The sequence below is a fragment of the Panthera uncia genome (genome assembly GCF_023721935.1).
Source record: "Panthera uncia isolate 11264 chromosome B2 unlocalized genomic scaffold, Puncia_PCG_1.0 HiC_scaffold_25, whole genome shotgun sequence".
Classification (NCBI taxonomy): domain Eukaryota; kingdom Metazoa; phylum Chordata; class Mammalia; order Carnivora; family Felidae; genus Panthera; species Panthera uncia.
Window position 1 is genome coordinate 25359000 of NW_026057581.1, and position 21345 is coordinate 25380344.

At 39.2% G+C, this 21345-nt stretch overlaps 1 protein-coding gene across 1 annotated transcript in view; it reads left to right on the forward strand.

Moving 5' to 3' along the window:
* GMDS (GDP-mannose 4,6-dehydratase) overlaps positions 1 to 21345 on the forward strand; it is a 628119-nt gene that overhangs the window by 530548 nt on the left and 76226 nt on the right. The window contains exon 9 of the mRNA XM_049654927.1: positions 947 to 1043. Coding sequence (XP_049510884.1) covers positions 947 to 1043 — 97 coding nt within the window. The remainder of the gene's footprint in view (positions 1 to 946; positions 1044 to 21345) is intronic.

Genomic DNA, 21345 nt, shown 5'->3' on the forward strand with positions numbered 1-21345 from the left:
TGGCGTAGGATTCCTCTCCAACTGATAAAGCAAACTAGGTCTGGTGATAAGCATGGAAGTCAGACATTACTTTGTAATTTCTTTTCTTTCTTTGCTGAAAAGTTTCATTTATAAAAATAATTTTAATTGTATAGTATTGTCTCCAGAGGCTAACATGAAGCCAGTGTCTTCATTTCTTTAAAAATGAGAACATAAAATGGAATTCCAGAAAGAAGTTGGTCTTGAAACTTGTGAGCATATCCTGCACAATGTGCGGTATAGACTTGAGGGGGGACTGTTTCCAACTGTGGATGTTTAAGGAAGAAAAACCCAAGTCCAAAGCACACCGTAGCTGATGCTAATATGCCCTCTCTTAGCAAGCAGTAAACCAGTTGTGTATTTTTTTGGAGGTTTAATAGTCTGAGATTTGTTAATGAGGCCTACTGCTGACTGAATAGAGCAAGGGAACTTGCTATAACACAGAGATGAGATGAATGGTTAATTTAGGGTATGAAACTTATTCCAAACTGGAGTGCATTGAAGTTTACAATAAATATCCCTAAAACATCACTACAAATTTTAAAAAATAAATAAAAGGGAGACAGAAGACATTAATTCATAATAATTGATGTTATCAAGAATAGTCTAAAGAAGTACAAAATCTTTGAAATCCCTGTGCCCAATTCCTTATTCTGGCTAATCTGTTCATTTCTGAAGTTGCACTTCTGAACCCATCACGATTTTCTTACAAAGAAGGAAAAAAAAAAACCTACCCTTTAGAAACAGATCTGGAAAGGCTTTGAAAGTCACTGTTGCCCTGATAACATGGTGACACATCAGCTGTGTTCCTGTAGTTAATGAGCTTATATACTCCTGCAGGGAGAAGGCTGAGCCATCCTGAGGGACTATAACATGGCAAATGCTCCCAAGCAATTAGAGGCTGATTAAGTGTTTATCTCCTTTACAGGTGGGAAGGAAAGAATGAAAATGAAGTGGGCAGATGTAAAGAGACCGGAAAAATTCATGTGACTGTGGATCTCAAATACTACCGACCAACTGAAGTGGTAAGGACTCCTTGGCCACCCAGTGCGTGGCCACATTTGGCTGGCTGGTTGTCTGAGAAGATGTTCTTAGTGAATATCCACAGTCAGCCTTCAAAGCTTTCCATTGGGTTCTCTGACATCCTTCAATGGTCAGGTCCCAAAACAGACTACAGTGAATTGAATTTGAGTTGTTATTCTCAGCACGAAATCCATTGCTTTATCAAGGAAAACAAGGGTAAAATACAGCCAAGGAAGTAGTTGATTTAAGAAACAGAGACTTCTATCCAAGGCAAGTCTCTTCACATTATTAGCTTTGATAGCTGATCCCTGATATGGGATGTCTGACTTACAAGGCCCTCCATAACCTGCAAGATCTCAAGACCTGGAGGGCTGCATACCTTCCCATATGCACATGCACTCACACATGTACCCACACTCACTCACATGCGCTCACATGCACCCACACAAACCTAACCCATAAACAATCCCCCTGTACATTTTTTTAAGATTTAGCTCATGTACTGCCCTGCCTGTGAATCCTTTTCTGGTCAATATACTACTTACTACCACTAAAATCTTTCCTCCTTCATTTGTATCTACATTATATGCTATGCATAATCATGCTGTAACACCTATTATAATTTATTATACTCATTTGTTTGCATGACCTTCTCTTTTTACCGAATTACGAATTCTTTGAGGATAAGGTCTTTTTAAAAAATATCTTAGGCTTTAATAAGTAGGTGCTTAATAAATATTGACTGATGGGTGGATGAATACAAAATTTTCTGTATTAAGAAATGACAGTGCCTATTATCCTTCTTTCCTCAATTTATAAAGATTTTTAGCTTGGTGCTGTCACTTTAAAGTGGTCTACCTTCATACTATGGTGACAAAATCCAGCATGTTAAATAGATCTAAAAATAATCAAAAACAGCATCTTCAGAGAGAATTGTTCAGAGGTTTCCTAATGAAATGTACATTAGCTGTGAAAATAGAACCTGTTTTATCTGTGCTTTGAACCTTATATGTTGTACAGCATTTCAGAGATTAGGAAAACCCCAGAGAAGAGAAACTGACAGTGAGTATGTCATCAGTAATCACCCTCTAAAATCTCTTTTTTTAAACAAAAGAACAAACTTCATTTCATGTACTCTGACACACAGGAGGAAGTAAAAAGGAAAGGAAATCAGCAGTGCTTAGAGACTAGAGCTGTAGAGTCAGTGCATTGTCCTGGCACAGGGCGTGGCTGGGTCTCTAACACACAGTGAACAATGGTTCCCTGTGCTAATGGCAAGTGGGTGTGCCAAGGAGAGGATGTGCTCCATCTCTGGGGGGAGGAAGATACCAGCACACTCCTGCTGACACCGCAAGGAATGCCTGTCTATGGAGCCCCCTAGCCACACTGGCATTTGTTTCCCTGTCCTAAAGAGGTGCCACAAGGGTGTCATTTTTCCAGACTATTGCACAGATCACATAAATGGACAAATTTATTTCTCTCCTCACGAACAAAAATTGTCATCTCAGAGTAGAAAATTTACTGAGCCCACAGAAACCTCCATCCTTGTAACAACTGAAACGTGGTTCTTTCTCTGACACCAAAATAGTTTCAAAAGCTAGGAAGTCATTAAGAATGGCTTGTCTGTCATTCTTACTTAGGCAAGGTGGGGGATTGATAAGGACACAGAACAAAAGAATTTGCTGAACAGGAAAAGGACCCTTGGACTAACAAGATGGTTCTTAGAGTCCGTATCGACCCCTCTTTCCTGCCCTGACAGTGCTGCATCCCTCCTCATTTCTTTTGTCCATTCAAATGTCATCATCATACCTGTTCTGCAATTCTGTTTACACTAGTGTTGTTTGAACATAAGAGAAGCATCTTATTTCAAATGCTTGCTTGCTTTTTTCACTGATGGAACTCTCACCCTAGATTTTCTTTTGATTTGGGATTCCCTGCTTGATTTGGGATTTTTAACTACATTTCATCTTTCTAAGCCTTTAGGCTACATTCGTTTTGTTCACTCCACTTCAACTTAATATTCTGTGGGACAAGCTTTTCTTGTATAGTAAGACTAAACTTTTAACCTCATTCCTCAGAACAACAAGTTTTCCCAAAACTTGGACCAGCTTGACAGACTTATATAGAATTGCCTCAGGGGTGATAGTATTCTAGTTAAAAGGTGACCAGAACTGGAGACTGACTTGTAAATGAGCTTTCACTTAGGTGCAGGGCCCTAAAACCAACACATCTAGAGTCATTCAGAGTGAGTCCTGAAAAGCACCCAGCTTCTCTGAGGTTTGTCAGCACTCAGTATAGGGTGGACGGGGAATTCTCCCATGTCTAAACTGGATCCTTCCCATTTAAGTGTCTTAAATCCATCTTGCAAGAGCCAGAGACTTTTTTTTCTTTCTTCCTTGAATTCTTTAAAACTCTGATCTCCTGATTAGCTTTAATCATGCATCCTCCAAGATTCTCAGCATATAGGGCACTCTGAAGCCAAAAATATAAACTAAATCTTCTTAGAGTCAAATGGTTCCAGAATGACTGCTAGGAAAAAATAAATAAATAAATACCATCAAGAAAATTTGAAAAAAAAAAATGATAAGGACATATCAGGTCTCAGAACATCAATACCCTAATGCAACTGAACGGAAATAGAACTTTGTGTTGTTTTTTGAATAAGATTCAGGCTAGTTTTAAGAAAGGTTCTTTACTCAGCACAGGACAGCACGACCCCAAAAAAGACCACCGATGATGCCATATAGAACATACTTCCACATGCACCAGTAATTTTTGTCCTCATTGATTTAGCCACCACAAAACCTTAAATCTTGCTTCTGTTACCAACATGGAAAGTCTTGAAAGTTTTTGTTCTGAGCTAAGGACTCTGGCAGCCAATTAGAGCAGAATGGAGTCACATTCTTTTTGTTCTTTACCTATCAATCTCTATGTTTCCTTTAAATGTTTAGTTTTGCTTCTGTGAAGATCTTGATCCTGGACATCAGACTTTAAATCCTCCATAGCCCCTGATTTCCAGTATCTGGTGATGGCAATGTTAACACTTGAGTTCTGTGCCTCTTAAATCTCCTCTCTTGTACATAATTTCCCGTATGTGTACCCATTTATACACAGACTCATGCAATGTGCTTCATTCAGAGAGAAGAAGTAGCGTCATGCCTGAGTGTGGGCCTTAGGGCCAGACCGCCTGAGTTCAAAAACTGCCAATGACTAGCTGTGTGACTAGGCAAGTTACTCAACTTCTCAATGCCTCTGTTTCCTTGACTTTAAAAATGAGATCAATAGGAGAACTAGAAGTCTATAGAAGTATTGAAGAATTAACAGTCAATTATACAAAATGCTTATAAAAATAGTATCTGGCACACAGTAAAATACCCAATATTGATGTGCCATTATTGTTATTTATTTATTCATCCATTTACCAAATATTTACCAAACACTATGTTAGGCCTATGAGCAAAACAGACACATTCCCCACCCTTGTGGAAATTGTACATACAGAGAGAGGTATAGATCAGTTACTTAAATCTAGTACCTTTTGAAAAGTACAATGACACATGATAAATTGTACAGATCAACCAGTAAAAAGTAGATAAGAAGGTATAATAAAGTCTTCAAGCCAACATTAATAAGTACGTTGATATTTTATTCTTGATTTTTATCTTTTCTAATTCTCCTTCTGAAGCTTTAGTAGCTATTTGGTGGTATGGAAATAATAATATTGATTTACTACTTAATTTAAAATAAAATAAGATGTCTTCATTTTGTTTGAGAATTTTTCACTTGGAAAATTTTCAAAGGTTGTATTAATGAGAAATTCATCTGAATGTTTTAACCACACCAAATTTTTAACCACACCGAAAAGTCAATCCATTGAAGGAAAAAAAAGGCTGAGAGTTTGTTTTTGTTTTGTTTTTTGGTTTTTGGTTTTTGTTTTCTCAGTTAAACTAACAAAAATCACTTTTTTTTCTGCAGAGTATTTTAGGAAATGACATAGGGCATATATTCACAAACCAAAATTCAAATCACATACCTTTCATGAAAAATATCTTGACTTAAATGCTACTAGAAGTTGTAAATTAAATTTTTTTCTTGCTATTATATTCATCTCAACATTCATTTTTCTTGCCATTGTATTTCTAGTGTCCTCAATTGTAATTGGTTTTTGTTCTGTTTACTTAGATACTTTCTGTTTATTCCCATTATTTATAAATATTAGAAAAATCAGGAGTTAAAATCCAGAATTGAGAAGGCAGTAACTTCAAAGAAGTCCAACAAGCTAGTTAAAACAACACCTTCCTTCAGTAAAAACATGTGGCCTGTTTCTAATCAAATTACCATATGCTTGTCGAGTTGTCCCCTCTGCAAACTTTTCCTAATATTTTTCTGTAAATGATGTTAAGTTAAATGGCCCATAATTGCTTGCTGTATCTCAGAGCCCTGTTTAGAATAATGCTGGGTAACACTTTCCAGACCTCAGGAATCTGATCTATCATCAGAAGATGTGTATATGTCCTTCCTTCAGCTCCATCTCTGGGTACTGGGGGTCTTGAAACTGTCCCCTTTCTCTCCCATCTCTGTTCTCACCACCTTCTCACACTTCTCCTCCCAAAGCAGGAAATTAGATCCTCCCAACTCCAACCCTTCATCTTCTCAGCACTGTTAGAGCCAGTTGATCTTTCCCTGTCCTGATCCTCTGACCTCCAAAGCTCTAATCCTACCCCTCCACTGCTGCTTTTCTTTGTTCCTTGTTTTGACTGGTGGGAGCTAGGATAAGGAGTTGCAGAGAGAGCAAATTAAGGGCGAGTCCCTTTCTTCCTGCATTCTTGGACCTGTGAAAGGAGAGGCTGTTCTGTAAGACCCCTTCCAATTTTTCATATCCTAGCATTCTCCTCTTTTACAACTATCACAATGGAGTGGGATGCTAGCACTAATGTGCCATCATAATGCTTCCTCTGAACTTCTTATACTTGTATTTTATAAATAGTTTATATCTCTAAATCACTGTTTATATATTTTAAGCCTCCCTCTTAGGCTCCTCATACTAATCTTTATATCCTTCCTTAATCACATTGACCTTTCCTGCCCTTTTCCTTCCTTGGATTTAACCAAAGGAGCTTTAAGTTTCAGTCTCTTCAGTTGATTCTCAAATATTCTACTGTATGTTTTCCATACTTCATAGGATCCCATACAGAACCCCTAGGGGCATATAACATTCCTCTTAAAGCCTGTGTTCTTTCCTTGGTTGCTACCCCCCTCGAGAGCATTTCATATCTAATGAAATAGTAATTGGGTACTTACTATAATGCCCCCAACATCCTATTTTTCCTCGAAAGTTTTCATGATTAGATCCTGATCAGAACAATGTAATTAATGATTCATAAAATCTATATGAATATACATAAGTATATACTTTATCTTATTTAAAAATATTTTTTGCATTTGTCCTAAAAACTCTCTGATGTCCTTCTATAGATGGGGGTTTTTTCTCTGCACCAATTAGGAATTCCTATAAAATCTGTACTTTTCCCTCCCCCCAAAAAAAAGCTGTCCAGCTAATGACTACCCCCATTTATAATTACAGTGTTGACCTCTTGACATCTACAAAAGAAATTCCAAAATCTTAGAAATTTGTTTTAGCTTCTGCAGCTACTTTTCTTAGGAAGAACTATTAGTACTTGAGTTCAGCTTCTACCTCAGCTAGCCCTGATGAAGCTCACTCAAAGTATAGAATTACTTACGGGAGGCCCATCCATCATGGGTGTGATCACCTGTTCCCTCTTCATTTTCATCCAGCCAGCGAGATCTGTATTTTGGAATTTTAGAAATCCCCATTTGCTGTTTGTTTGTTTTTTAAACAAATTGACAGTGTTTTTTCCTGTTGTATCAAGCTATATTTATCTTCCAAAATAAATACAAAAATCTTTATTCATGGAGATTTCATGGATAAATCTATCTGTGGTTTCCTTCCTCTACCCTATTCTGCTTTATCTTCTCAATAAGGTTAATTATTCCTTACCAAGTTTGATTTTTTCCCTAGCACTTTGTTCACTGAGGAAAAAAATATTCCAAGTATTCCAGGTCTACCAAAATTTAGTCCATGTACATTTACTCTTGGCCCCTATCTATCTTTATCTTACCCTAGGCCTTCTGTTGCCTCACTCTCCATGCCCTTGGCTCATGGCAGACTGGTTTCTTCATTCACTGTCACATCTACTAGCAATGTTGAGAATTCATTTGACTGCTTTTGTCAGAAACTTCCAATTTGGTATCCACAGCTGATGGTCTAACTTAATAGCTCTGATCTGCCTCCTAGATAATTACATGTTAGGTGCTTGGCCTGCTGGTAAATACCTAGTTCCATTCAGCCACTGTTCAGTATAGGTGCTGTCCTTAATAGCAAAATCCAGTTTGTACATTTTGTAATGCTATCATAAATTTGATGGTTTCTTGGATAAATCAGAAGTGCACTGCTTCATGAAAAGCTGGCATAAGAATATCTAAACTTAAGGGCACGTGTGTAGCTCAGTCAGTTGAGCATCTGACTCTTGATTTCGGCTCAGGTCATGATCACCCAGTTCATGGGTGCAAGCCCCTCATCAGGCTCTGTGATGACAGTGCTGAGCCTGCTTGGGATTCTCTTTCTCCCTCTCTCTCTTTCTGCCCCTCCCCCATTCGCACTCTATATCTCTCTCTCAAAATAAATAAATATTAAAAAAAAATTTTTAAAGAATATCTAAACTTAGAAATAAGTAGGTTTCTAAGGTATTAAAATATTATCTAATTTCAGGATTTATTACCAGAATCTTTTAAAAATAGTATGCTCATTGTATACATTTAAAATATAACTCTTATTTACCTTCAGCTTCTCCAGAATATATCAGTATATATAAAATAAAGTATTCTTATATGATTGCGGTCTTAAAGATTCAATTCAAAAAGAATGTTTACTGAATTTCTACCATGGAGATAAGTCCTAGAACCTCTGTGAGAAATGTGAAGATGGATGAGATAAGGTTCTTGTCCCATGGTAACTCTCAGACAAATGAAGAGGAGCATCTAGGAAGCTATTGGGACAATCTAGTGCAGGTATAAGAAGGAGCTAACTGAACCAGGGCAGCGGAGGCGAGAAAATCAGTGACAAATGCCAGGACATTGCAGAGATGGTGACCACAGGATTAGGTATGGATTGGATAGTGACATGTGGATGACAGACAGGAACTGAAGGTGGTTCCCTGGAGTAGAGGCTGAACCGTGAAGTAGGTGAGAGATAATGATGCCAGAACTCACATCAGAGATATAAGAAGAGGACTCCGTTTGCAGTGGGAGGTGTTGAGGAATTCTGGTACAGTCATGGTGCCTTAGGGATATCCACATGGCAATATCAAGCAGGAGTTGGAGCTGGAGGCCTGGTGTAAAGAAAAGAGGTCAGACAGGGCCTCTAGACAGGGTAGTTGTGCAAAAGGAAGAGTTAAAGCTCTGAGATGAACACCCCAAAGAGAGCATGGCGGGTGAGAGGAGAGAAAAGCATGAACAGGGAGCTAGTCACAAAGCCAGGCAATTTGAATTTCAGGAGATAAGCCTCAGAAACCTATTTTTGGAAAAGTGGGTTAAGAATTCACAGAACTCTGGGGCATCTGGGTGGCTCAGTTCGGTTAAGTGTTTGACTCTTGATTTCAGCTCAGGGCATGATCTCACAGTTCATGAGATGGAGCCCCAAGTCAGGCTCTGTGCTGACAATGTGGAGCCTGCCTGGATTCTCTCTCTCCCTGTCTGCCCCTACCCTGCTTGCTCTCTGTCTCTCTCTCTCTCTCTCAAAATAAATAAATAAACATTTTTTTTTAAGTCACAGAATTCACCAATCAAACGTTTGTGTCCAAGAGCTGCAGAGCCAGACTAAAGTGTCTGCCATCCTTGATGATTATCCCCTGCCTTCAAGGCTCCTTACCCAGCTAATATCAAAGAGTTTCCATTAACTGGCAGATGATTACTACCTGTCAATCCAGGCAAAACTGAATTTCAGATGTAAGCAGAGACCTCATTTCATATTGATATGTACTGGAAGGTTGCAAAGCATCTTAGAATTCTTAAAGATGAAAGAGCTTATATAAATATAAGGTACTTTGTGCTGCATATTACCATTTTTATTACTGTCATCATGATTAATTATCATCATCACCCACTGCTGTGAAATCATTAGTTATCAAGAGACATCTGAAAGGATACTTTGAGCTCATCAACTCCTGAGATTTTCTTTTATTTAAATCTTTATTTTGTTTTTCATCCATAACTTCACGCAGAAAGGGTTATTTGCTACTTACCAGCTCTGTACTTCTTGATCCAGTGGCAGAAATGATGATCACAGTGAAAGTTAAAGGAGATGAGTTAGGGACCCTCCCCTCTTACTCTGCCTAAACTGTGTATTCCCAGAACCTATAATAGATCCTGAGATCTAGCAAGTTCTATGACTACTCCTAGAATGTAAGTATCCCTAACAGTCTAGAGAGCAGCCACCAAAGAGAATATATTAGGCCATCATGTATGTTCATAGTGCTCCATTTACCTGCCAACCACACCCTTCCATCCCCTCTCAGAAATCTTCCTGCAGAAACGTATCTTTGTACTTGCTTCTTACAACCAGCTAGATGTCACTTTTACAGTCTGAAATCTGTGTTGGTTTCCTATTGCTGCTATAACAAATTATCCCAAACTTAGCAGCTTAAAACTATACAGATTTATTATCTTATACTTCTCGATATTAGGAGTCTGAATTAAGTTTCACTGGGCTAAAATCAAGGTGTTGAAGGAGCTGTATTCCTTCTGGAGGCTCAGGGTTCTTGGGCTGTGGGGTATTCAGTTGGCAGAGAATAATTAATCACTTTGACCCACTGCTGGATCACAGTGCTTTCTGTTGTTTGGAAAACACATTATCACTTGGAGAAGAAAGAAGAAATGGGGGACTCTAGTTAATTGTCATTTTAAAGTTTAGTAATATACGTACTCAAAAAAAAAAAAAACCCACCAAAATACTAATATGCACTTGAGCAACTATGAATGAGGACAAACCATCCTAAGTCTGAGGGAACAGTAGGCAAAGGAATAAGAACAGGCTTCCTAAAGAATAGGAGCTTTAGAGTAGAGTTTTGGAAAGACTTGTGGTTTGAGAGACAGAGACAACACACTCCAGGTTGGGGCAGGAGGTGTCCAGGAAATGAACCAGAGGGGCCTGCAGAGACAAAAGGCAGGGAGCCCGTCGTGCAGAGAGAACCTGTCCAGCACAGCAATAATGAGGCCCATCACCACTAACTCTCCTTCCCAGCCTCCATTTGTGCCCAGCACATCCTCTGTTCTATGTTGCTGTGCCTCCAGCAATGGCATGTTATCTCCCCCTGCAGCAGCTCAGCTGCTCCTCCTCCTTTATTTCTAGCTTATTTCTTCTTCTTTATTTTTACCTTCTTGTATTTGTCTTCCTGTACTTCATCTTCTCTTTTCTTGCTGTCATGGGTCTTAACATCAATCATGCATCATTCTTAAACTCCGTGTAGCCACTATTCTTTCCAAGACCACCAATCTGCCTTGTGTTACGTGGCATCTGACCCCTAACTGTCTTAAATTCTAGAAGAGTGCCCCTTGCGTGTCCTATGATGTTAGTTAAATTCTGTGTTCGAGACTAATTCCTGAACAGTTCACAGCTGTCTTAATGCTTAAAAGGCAAAGTCAAGAATAGAGACGACCTTACCTTCACAAGAAATTTTGTTTATCTCATAAACATGGGTCCTTAACAGCTATTCCAAGGTCAATCTACATATGTGAGGGTTTTTTTTTCCCAAATATTCAAGTTTATCATGAAATGTTTCCCAATCTTACAGGGAATTTGTTGAGAATGAAATTAATCCTATGTGGAGTGGTATTAGAAAGGCACTATACATTTTAGATTCAAGTTGTTTCTATTATTTTTGGAAAAATATTAGAGAAAATGTGCCTAAATGATCATCTAGAACCACTTGTTGAACTTTTGGGAATATGTCAAGTTTCTCTAAGTCAAGATGGTGAAAAGAAATAATCTGTTTCTGAATTCGTTTTAGCTTTGGAAGGTTAGAGAGTGAGTGCTACGTTGCCTTATTAAAATTCTAAAATTTATAAGAAAGTGCAGTGGTAATTTGAATCTGTTCTACTGGCTAGCATTAGAAATTTAAAAGTATAAGTCTCAACACTTTTTATTCCCAATCCTCTCACTTTTATAAATCTCAAAGCTTCGAACTTCTCCTTCCTTCTGTTTTTTCCACTGTAGCATAACAATGAATATTTCCCACCAGTCTCAAAGGGCATATTGAAAAACTGATGAATTATTAGTTTCTAGGCCCTGCACAAATGTCAGCCCATTGGTGAAGCCTCCTTTTATTTCTTTAGGCAAAGTTAGCACTTAACCTCTTATGAAGCACTTGTCCCATTGTAATGTGATGTGTCATTTCCACCTGGGACCTTGGGGGCAGGAATGACATCTGATGGCCTTGGATAGTACTTGGTACATAAAAGGGGATCAATTAATGAATGCATGTATGCCACATCAAAGGATCATTCTCCTGCTTTCCAGCCAGCTCTGGTATAAACAAAATTACTCCACTGTAATAAACTGTAACTAAATTCCAAAGTAGAAAAAAAAGTATAAAAATATTTTTCCTCTTTTTCTTTCTATTTGAAATTCTACTACAAGATGAGTATTGGGTTTATTCATGGCTTACATCTGTACATCCAACCTTTAAACAAAATTCATCTTCCTTTTATATCCCTCCATCTCTGTATATCCCCCTTTCACGAGTTCTTTATTTCTTGCCCTTTTCTTTCTTATTTTTTTGCTGATATTGCCTTCTTTCTTTCTTCATCTTTTCTGAAATTCTTTTTTCCAGAGGTTCTGATTGTTTCCCTACTCCAGTCCCTGCAACTTCTTTCTTAAGCAATTCAGACCATCTCAAATAAGCTTTTAACCCATTCCAACCCACCAGAGTTGTGTACTGGTGCCTCTAAATAGGAAGAGCTGGTAATGGGGATATTACAGACTGACTCTAGAGTATGTCCCTTTGGCATCCATCTGGTGTGTTGTGGGTACACTGCTGTGCACTGCTCATGTGAGAAACCTTATTGTTGTCTTTGAAATCTTGGAGGGAGTGCACCAATAGCATCACATATGCAAAAGGCATGCTAGGTTGTTTCTAACTAAGAAAAGTACACCTGCCAAACAGAGGCATTTTCAGTTTTGAACTGCTAATAAGAAATGCCCTGGTGGCAGCTACCATCTTTCTTTTCCCTACTCTGAGACTGTATGTGTTGAGCAAAGTATTATACGGCATAAGAGACAATCAGCTGTTCTTTTGGCTTTGTGCATTGCATGTGTTCCTCTGCTACTTCATGTCCAAAACTTTTTGAATAAAAAAGTGATAAGTATAGATCAGTAAATAGCTACAATGACTGGTACTTTAACTGTGGAGCCAAAGTCTACCAGAAACCTAATGGCGTGTTATCTCCCCCTCACTTAAACCTCCAGTGTTTTCCTGTTTTTTTTTTTAATGAAGACTAAAATTTAAATATATGATTGTGTAAGAAAGGTAATAGTCATTTAGAACAATATTTTTTTTTAATTCTGAAATAAGCATTGGACTCACAGAGAAGATTTTCCTATTAAGGCTTGCATTGTATTCCTCTTTGTGCAGCCATTTTGGTAAAAAATACAGTCAGATGCAATGGAATAAGCTTCAGACCTACTTTCTAAAACAAGTATATAAAATATAATTTTTTTAATATTGTGTTTCCCAACGGAGGAGACGTGGGTCTGATTGAGTATGGCTCTCTTGCTAAAAATTGTGGATCCATGGATCAGAAAAGAGGGAGAATGTGGATCAAAACAGTTCTTTTTTGAAGCCTTTGTTTTGCGTGCTGCCAGGTTGAGATGAGAGAGAAGCCATTTTCACAGTTTGGCACATCTGTAAAATGTAGTGTGAAGGTTGGGGGGAGGGAAGTCCATGGATCTAAAGCCTATTTTTCTATTGGTGATATGAAATACTGTCTTCATGAATCAGCACCTCCCACTTGCCCTAAAGGTGGGATGGCTGTTGATACCAATGCATTGTCTCCTCTTTCAGCTGGTGAGGGAGGGCAGTGGGAGGCAGTGCAGCCTAAGGGAGTAGACGCTGAACAAACAATGCCCACACATCCGATCCTAGTGTGGGCGGGTGGTGGGTGCCCAGGAGCGGCAAAGGCTCGCACCCAGTCATCACATATGGTGCTGAGCAACCACCAACTGATCCAAAAAGGAACTGAAAAGATAAAACGCTAGAGTCCATTCATAAAACCAGGACATTTCTTATCCCATAAGGACAGTGGTAGGTAAAAGAGTAGTTTTAATCATGGTTTTCTTTAATGGATTTATGAAAAGGGTGGCGCTTAATCTCCTGTCACTTGGATTTGTCTGGAAAAATATAAAACAAAATTCAGTTTCTTGTCCATTTAGAGCATCTACTATGGGCATATTTCTTCTAATTTATCAGTTTTACATTTGTGACTCGGTTCTGCATAGTCTTATACTGTTTCATCACTTTGGGATAAGCATGGATGTAAGGACCATTGCCTTCCAGCTTTCTGCAACAAAAATAACTTCACACATCTGCATCATTGTCCCCATATGTTGATGTACATTTGTCAGTCATTTTGATTCACATCACTCTGTCCTCAACCCTCCCCAACTGAATATTTATATTGTTTCACTACCCACCAATCTTGAAATCCAAACTAAACAACCCATTGCTTCCTAGAAATACTCTCCTCTCCTTTTCTGCATTTTCATGATGTTGCTCTTTTTTTAAAATAATTCAACCTCTTTTCTTTCTTCCTTCCTCCATCTTTATAAATTTTCCAGGTAGCTAAACTTCATTTCTGATTCCTTTATATTTTGTGGTCTGCATCACAGACTTAAAAGTAAAGCATGTATTTGTTTTTAAACATGAGGGGATAAGTCATTATTTCTTTTGGAACTTCTGTCTGTGTAGGTGACATTTTGTGCCTCAACTCCCACTATAGACAATAGGTTAGAAATGTGTTTTTGCAGTTATTGTTTTTTATGGAAACCATTGACAATGATATTAGTTTATTCATTGAAAGGAAACACCAAGGAAAAACACTCTGGTTAGATAATTAGGAGTTGAGATAGAATGCAGCATCAGAAGGTTGTATGTTTAGCTATCTACAACCTTAACATCATCTCAGTGTCCTTGTCTTCTAAATGAAGGGTGATTATGTTAACCTACACAGAGGTACTAGAAGGCTAAGTTAATGTTTGTGAAACATGGTGACATTTTATGACCAAAGATACCATCTTAGTGTAAATTGATGTGGTTATTATCAAAGAAAACCTCTCTAACAAGGAGTCTGAATTAATTTGGCTGAATTAGTCGACCTCCTTTGTATCTGCTGTGAAGCCCCAAACCTCTGATCTCTTGAAATTTTCTCTCTTGATCCTGGAGTCTGTTTCTAGGTATTGGAGAGGATTAGAGAATAGGTCATGGTCACAGAATTATAAACAGAGGAAATGTGTCAGGTATTTGTAAACACTGAGATGAAGGACTGAACCAGGTTTTCAAGACAACTTCTTCAGATGACTATCCAGCACAGCCACCCAACAGATGCTTGCTGGATACCACATTATGTTAGCCCTGAATGCTCATAATGGCATTTATCATACCATATTAACAGTCCCTCTACCCAGCTCAACCCATGTGGCCAACAGGAACTTCAGTCCACACTGCACAGAATCTGACTGGCTTTTAAATGATTCTCTTTACCAAGTTGATGAATATATCTGCTGTATCCTCAGGCATAATGTGGCTTTTCAGGAATATGGACATATACAAATGCTCTTCCCTGTCTGATGGAAGGTGGGAATATAGAGTATTTAGAAACAAAGTCAATTTGACAGGCATGGTGTAAGTAAACAGCCTGACTTCTGCAGTAATAGTGTTGACAAGCAGGGACTCTTGGGAAACTTCCAGGTACATCATGGGCTCAGACTTCAGGGATTTAGGCAATATAAAAACAGTTTTTTAAGATCCAAAGTCATTTACATTAAGTGAGTTTATATCGGTTGGAGTTTTATGTTATTGTTTTATATACATATGTAATTTTTATTGACTATTTCCAGAAATAATTCTGCAGTTAAGCCACAGGCTGTTGCTAGAGATGCAAACTCTTCATTCTTGGCTGCTCTGCCCTAGTTGAGCTAGACAGATTTACAACTAAAGTCCATTTTCACTGAGAAAAGGGACATTTTCCCTCCACCCCCAAATTTCAAGTTCTGGTTTTGAAATGTAACTCTCAGTCCCAACTTTAAATCCTAGTTAGAGCATAATTTCTTGACAAATTCCTCTTTTCCCTTTTTTTCTCTGACATAAGCAGTGTCTCAAAACCATGTAAGGGCAGCTCAGAGAATCAAGTTCTTGCCTTAGGAAGCAAGATTCAAGGTCTTGGCCCACAATACTTGTTCATTTCTGTCTGCTGTTGTGAAAATCAGCTAAAAACATCAGGTGCTTCTTCCGGGCCCTGTGGGGTGAGGGGGAGTAACAGGCAGAAAATCACTTTGCTTGGTGTTGGCCTTTGCTGCCATTTTGAATCTGTGACCAATCTCTGCTGTCTTGCATCTCTGATTTCTCCAGCACAGAATTTCATTGTTATTTCTTCCAGGTGCCTGGGGAGCATTAATTTCTCCATCATCATTTCAGATGGGGAAACTGGGACACCAAAAGGCTGAGTGACTTGCCTAAGGTCATACTGTATGGTAGTGGCCCAGCCGGTTTCCAGGCTATGGTTCCCCATTAAGCCTTACCCCCTTTTTCTCCAGGGTCATATGTTCTAGGTCACCTGAAAACTTTGCCTTCTACCCCTTGGCCATCAGGGACACCTGCTCTTGGTCTGTTCCAGCCAAGGTCCCCTCAGCTCTGGCACCAGAAGGGGTGGCTGGCACTGTGATTCTGTGAAGGTCTTCCCTGGCCTTTTCTCAGTGCAGCTTTTCTTTGTTGCAGTGAGTGGGTTTGCACCTACTTAATGGTCTGAAACTATAAACCCAGCAGGCAGAGTCCAGTGGTATGTTCAGAGGACGTAAACCTGTCCTGTCTACCTGCAGAATTGAAGCACTGTGAACCATTCACAGGCCATCAGAGAGCATTATTCATTTGGCTGCTCTCCCCCAGTGGTTCTGAAGAATTGTCTACAAGTGGGAGGGGCAATGGCCCAGCTGGAGTGCATCACCATATTACCTGACAATGGCTCTTTGTCCTTTTAGTGTGTGACTGGCTCACATTTTACTTACCATGTAAAAAAGTCTTTTTGAGGAGTGCTTCTGGTTTAGGTTTAAAAGAAAAATCAAAGCCACCAAGATACAGCATAATAAGATGTGACCCTAGTGGCTTTTTGCTCTTCCCCTGGGGCTCAAGGGAATGTTAGCAAGGCCCAAAAGCCCACCTGGCAGTCACTATTTTTTCTTTAATGTGCCCTTAGAATTCTTAAACTAGTAGATTTTAATTTAAAAGGAATACTGAGGGTTGATGGGGAGTGGGAGGGAGGGGAGGATGGGTGATGGGTATTGAGGAGGGCACCTTTTGGGATGAGCACTGGGTGTTGTATGGAAACCAATTTGACAATAAATTTCATATATTAAAAAAAAAGCTGTAAATATCTGACGATCAGAAAGAAATGCCTTGCAAAGTTTATGGATTAATAACTCCAGAAGTTTACGCAAAGATGATCCAGATGTTGGAAATATATTTGAATTCAGTATTTTAAAAATAAGTAATTTCACAGTCATCAAAACCTCTGTAAGAATACGAATATAAGCAAACACACTTACATAATAAAAACTCTATTTTCCATTACATTTCATGTCAGGAAATATTCAACAACAAAATAACCAAAGAAAAAGATGTCCTCCTGTCTTTTATGATTGTTAAGTTCCTTTTTATGTTTACCGTATCATATTATTCTAGCACAAATAAATACTCTCTTTTTTGAAATATCAAAAAAAAGGAATATTTTAATAATTTTAATAATTTTTAAAGGAATATACCAAAGCATTTATAATAGCCATAGTTTAGGAGGAAACCAAACCTGCTTTTGCCAATATCTAAACCATTTTATGGACCACTTATCTGATGCAATGGGACTTTCTCCCCAACACCTTCTTCATAGCTAAACTGTATTATTATTATCATACTTCATTGCACAGCTACTTCTTTATCCCTGAGCAGTTCAGATTTGGACCCACCCCATGTGGCATGTTTGTTCTTGTCACTGTCACTGTACTGACAATGCCCCCAGAGGGGTTCCAACTGTAAGCCCACTCCTCAGGCCCCCCTTCCCCCTTCCTCCACCTTTCTGCTTCTCTGAACATGCCCCACAGATTGCTGGGAATGCAAAAGAGTGACATTTCCAGCATCTACAGAGTTATGGCCTTCTAGTTATTTCCTTCCTACCTGTGAGATATATAAGGATGTCATGTTTTGTTTCACACACTTTCTGTGAATGGCGAACAAATGGCTCACTCTTTATGGCCCTTGAGGCCTTAGGAAGGTGTGGATGGGTACCTTTCCCACTTGGCACTTCTGGTTGTTTCCTCTCTCTGCCATTAAAATTGTGTGAACAGTGTATTTGTTTATTCTTATTTCACTTATTTACACCTTATTCCATAAAATGTTTAAGAAAATATAATTACCTCTGTCACAAGTAAGGGCATAGCCTATTTTGTGAAATCTTTAGTGTAATAACAGAGTTCGTATTCAAAATGATTTTCCTCCCATAACACATGTTTTAAATAATATTAGGGCCCAGCCCTGCCCAACAAACACCTATCTTCCCAATAACATATTGAAAACACTAATAAAAATATTTTAACTGTACCTAATTACCATATATAACATTGTTTTTCTATGGAAGCACTAATTCTGAATTCCAAATCTAGGTGCTAATGACATGGGTCTTTCGAGAAGAGTGGGGTGGATGGGTAGGGAAGGATGGATGCCCAACAGATGTTCCTCTAGTCAGAGTTGTGTGTGGTCACTCTGAGGACTGCCCTGGGAGACACAGAGGGCACTTCGGTCCAGTACCTCCCTCCTGGACAAGATAACGGTGCTCTGGAACAGAGCCCTTAAGAAAGTTGTCCTCTCTTTACTTCTCTGAACTTCATGGCTATTCAGTCTATCTTTAAAGTCTCTTCTCCCCCTTCTGTGAGACCCAGAAGTATTTTTCAGCAATAGATAGATGAATGGAAAGATAGGTATTTTGAAAAATCACAATCTTTTTGGCCCATGTTTTGACCCCCAAAATCTTATAAGTTGGTTTTGCTTTCTTGAAGTCACATAAAAGTATGGTTAACAGAGACGTGGTTCTGGTGGGCACAATGGAGATGTAATTTTAATTCCTTCTATTCCCAACCAATAATAATATTGAAATTTTGGGTAAACAACATTGGAGAAGTACTGAAACTTGAGATTCATTTAACTGCTAAAATACTACTCTGCTATCCACAAACCACCAGTTATAAATGTTTCCATGCCCGGTTCAGCTGACAGCAAGAGAATTTGGAAAGTTAGAAGCTAGGACCTAGTAAGAGATGCCAAACACTTCCTTGCCTTCCCTATAATATTGTCATGAGTGTTTTCCTTTAAAATAATTTCCTTAGGGCTTAGAGATCTATTGGACAGCATAATATTCAATCATAAAAGATAATTGTGTAGGATACTTCAAATTGACATAAGGCACCAAAGCCTTTAAAAGCTGCATTCATTCAGAATTGTTTGAGATAAAATGTTGAATAAGAAAAGCAGTATTGAAAATGGACAAACAGTATGATCGCAACCATATAAGAACAGTAAGAAAAAGTTAGAAGGAAATAATCATTTAGCCACATTCTTCAGACTTCTCTTGTGTTCAGGCCTCTTTCCAGCACAAATGTTAACACTGACTGTGTTTTGATGATAGACCTTTAAGGGGTCTTTCCCTCTAATGTACTGTATTTTCTAAATATTTGCTGATGAACATATATTATCTTAAAATGGAAAGTAAAAAATGTCAGTCACAGATCCCAGAGATGTTCTCATCAGTTAACATAAAGAAAAGCATGAGGAAAAAGACAAGTATTTTTCATAGGGCCTCAGGTTAGAACAAGTGAACAGGAAAACCTGTATGTTTCCCTGGGCTTCACCCTTTTCTTCATGGCCTCCTACATCTAGCAATCCTTTGAGCCCGCTTCCTGAAGGGCCTTTGAGTGTATCACCCCCTCCAGTGCAGCCAGCTTCACCTCCTGCTTTCATCCCTTCCCTGGCCCTTCCTCAGAGTTATCAGTGCAAAACTGCCACAATCTTCTTTTGAAAGTGAAGATCTGACCTTGTTCCTCCCAGCCTCAGGCCTTCCAGATGCACCCCTTTGCTTACAATGGCCTCCCTGCCTCACTGCCTGCCTTTCTGTTACTGTCTGGCTCCAGCCCTGGGGTGACTGGGGATGCCAACTCCCAGGACATGACATCCCTTCCCTCTGCCCACCCCATTCCCAAATGCTCCTTAAGCTAACTCTCCTCCTCCCTCAGGTCTCAAGCTCACCAGTAGTTCTTCTGGGAAGCTCCCTCAGCTTCCCAACACTGAGCAAAGTGTTCCCTCTGCCATTCTTCTGTAATGCCTGCACTTCTCAGAAGGTGCTGCCTACCACTCTACACAGCCCACAGCCTCTTGCCCAGGATTTCAAAGTTCAGAAAGCTCTGGAAAAATCAAATGTTTCTCATAACCCACGTGGCAGCACAATCTGGCCTGAATGGACAAAGGACTATTTACAGTCTGTTTTTATACCATTTAGTGTGAATATTCATAATTTCACACCTCTTTTGCTAAAGAGATTTTAATTTTGCTGAAGAAATCTGAATGCGTTTGATTATGGGGTGCTTCTCAGGCATTGCCAGGAGTGTTAAGATGGGATTAGGGTAACTGTATTCCCCATACAATTTCTGACAGTAAAAAAGGGGCACTGGCCAGATGCAACCTCAGGACAGGTATAAATAGGGTGGGCCAGACAGACCAGGGCAACGTTCACCTGTGTGTGCTACATCTGTCATGTTGTCTTTCTGGAAGCCAAACTATCTCAATTCCACAACACTCCCCAAAGCTTTCACATAAGGAATTGCACACCTGTGTCCTAATTGCTGGTTTCTGCATCTCTTTCCGCCACAGTATTTTAAGCTCTGTAAGTATAGGGAAGGTGTTTTGTTCCATTTGTATACCCAGTGCCTTGCCAGACACATACACCCAGGCATCCCCATTGTCCTGCATTTTAACCATGAGTTTTATCATTAAATGTTTTAATACCAAAGCCATTTAATAATCCAGTTTCAGGGGCACATGGGTAGTTCAGTAGGTTAAGTGTCCAACTTCAGCTCAGGTCATGATCTCACGGTTTGTGAGTTCAAGCCCCGTTGTTGCCCTTTGTGCTGACAGCTCAGAGCCTGGAGCCTGCTTCGGATTCTGTGTCCCTCTCTCTGCCCCTCCTCTGCTCACAATCTGTCTCTCTCTCTCTTAAAAATAAACATTTTTTTAATTCAGTTTCAAAGATACTTTTTAGGTTGAACAAATGTGTATCAACCCCTCTCAAATGACAGAAGAATGGTTTTCATAGACAGATAGCCCTAATATTAGTTCACAAAGCATGCAGGCAGGGCTATGTTTTATTTATTCACTTTCTGTTTGTTTATTTCTCTTCTCATACATGGAAATAATAATAAGCACAATAGTTCTAGCATAGCATTTACTGGGCACATATTATATAGTAGTCACTATGCAGAGAACACCTTGTGCATTTTTCATTGAGTCTTTTCAGTAACATTATGAGGCAGATATTTTTATCTTCCCCATCCATCTATCCAGGCCCTCTTCCTCTCTGGGGTGTTCCTTTAATTTCCTGAGTTTCTTTCTGGCAGTCTCCCTGCCTCATCCTCTTCCTTCAGCAAACCATCTCGACCTTCCTTCTTCATAAGCACATTCTTGCCTGTTACCTGTAGTGGTTCCCAATTGCCTATCTCATGGAGCCTGCGCTAGTCTGCCCAGCCTTCACCTTTCCCTGTTGGTCCACATATCCTCTTTACCAGGCAGGGTGATCCCCTCACCCCTACAAATGCCCCCTCCTGGAATTTTCTGTGCCTTTGCTCAGGCTCACCCTACCCACTGTAATGTTCATTTTCCTTTTGATGGAGAAGCACAGAATTTAGTCCTTGTAGACAACCTTGTA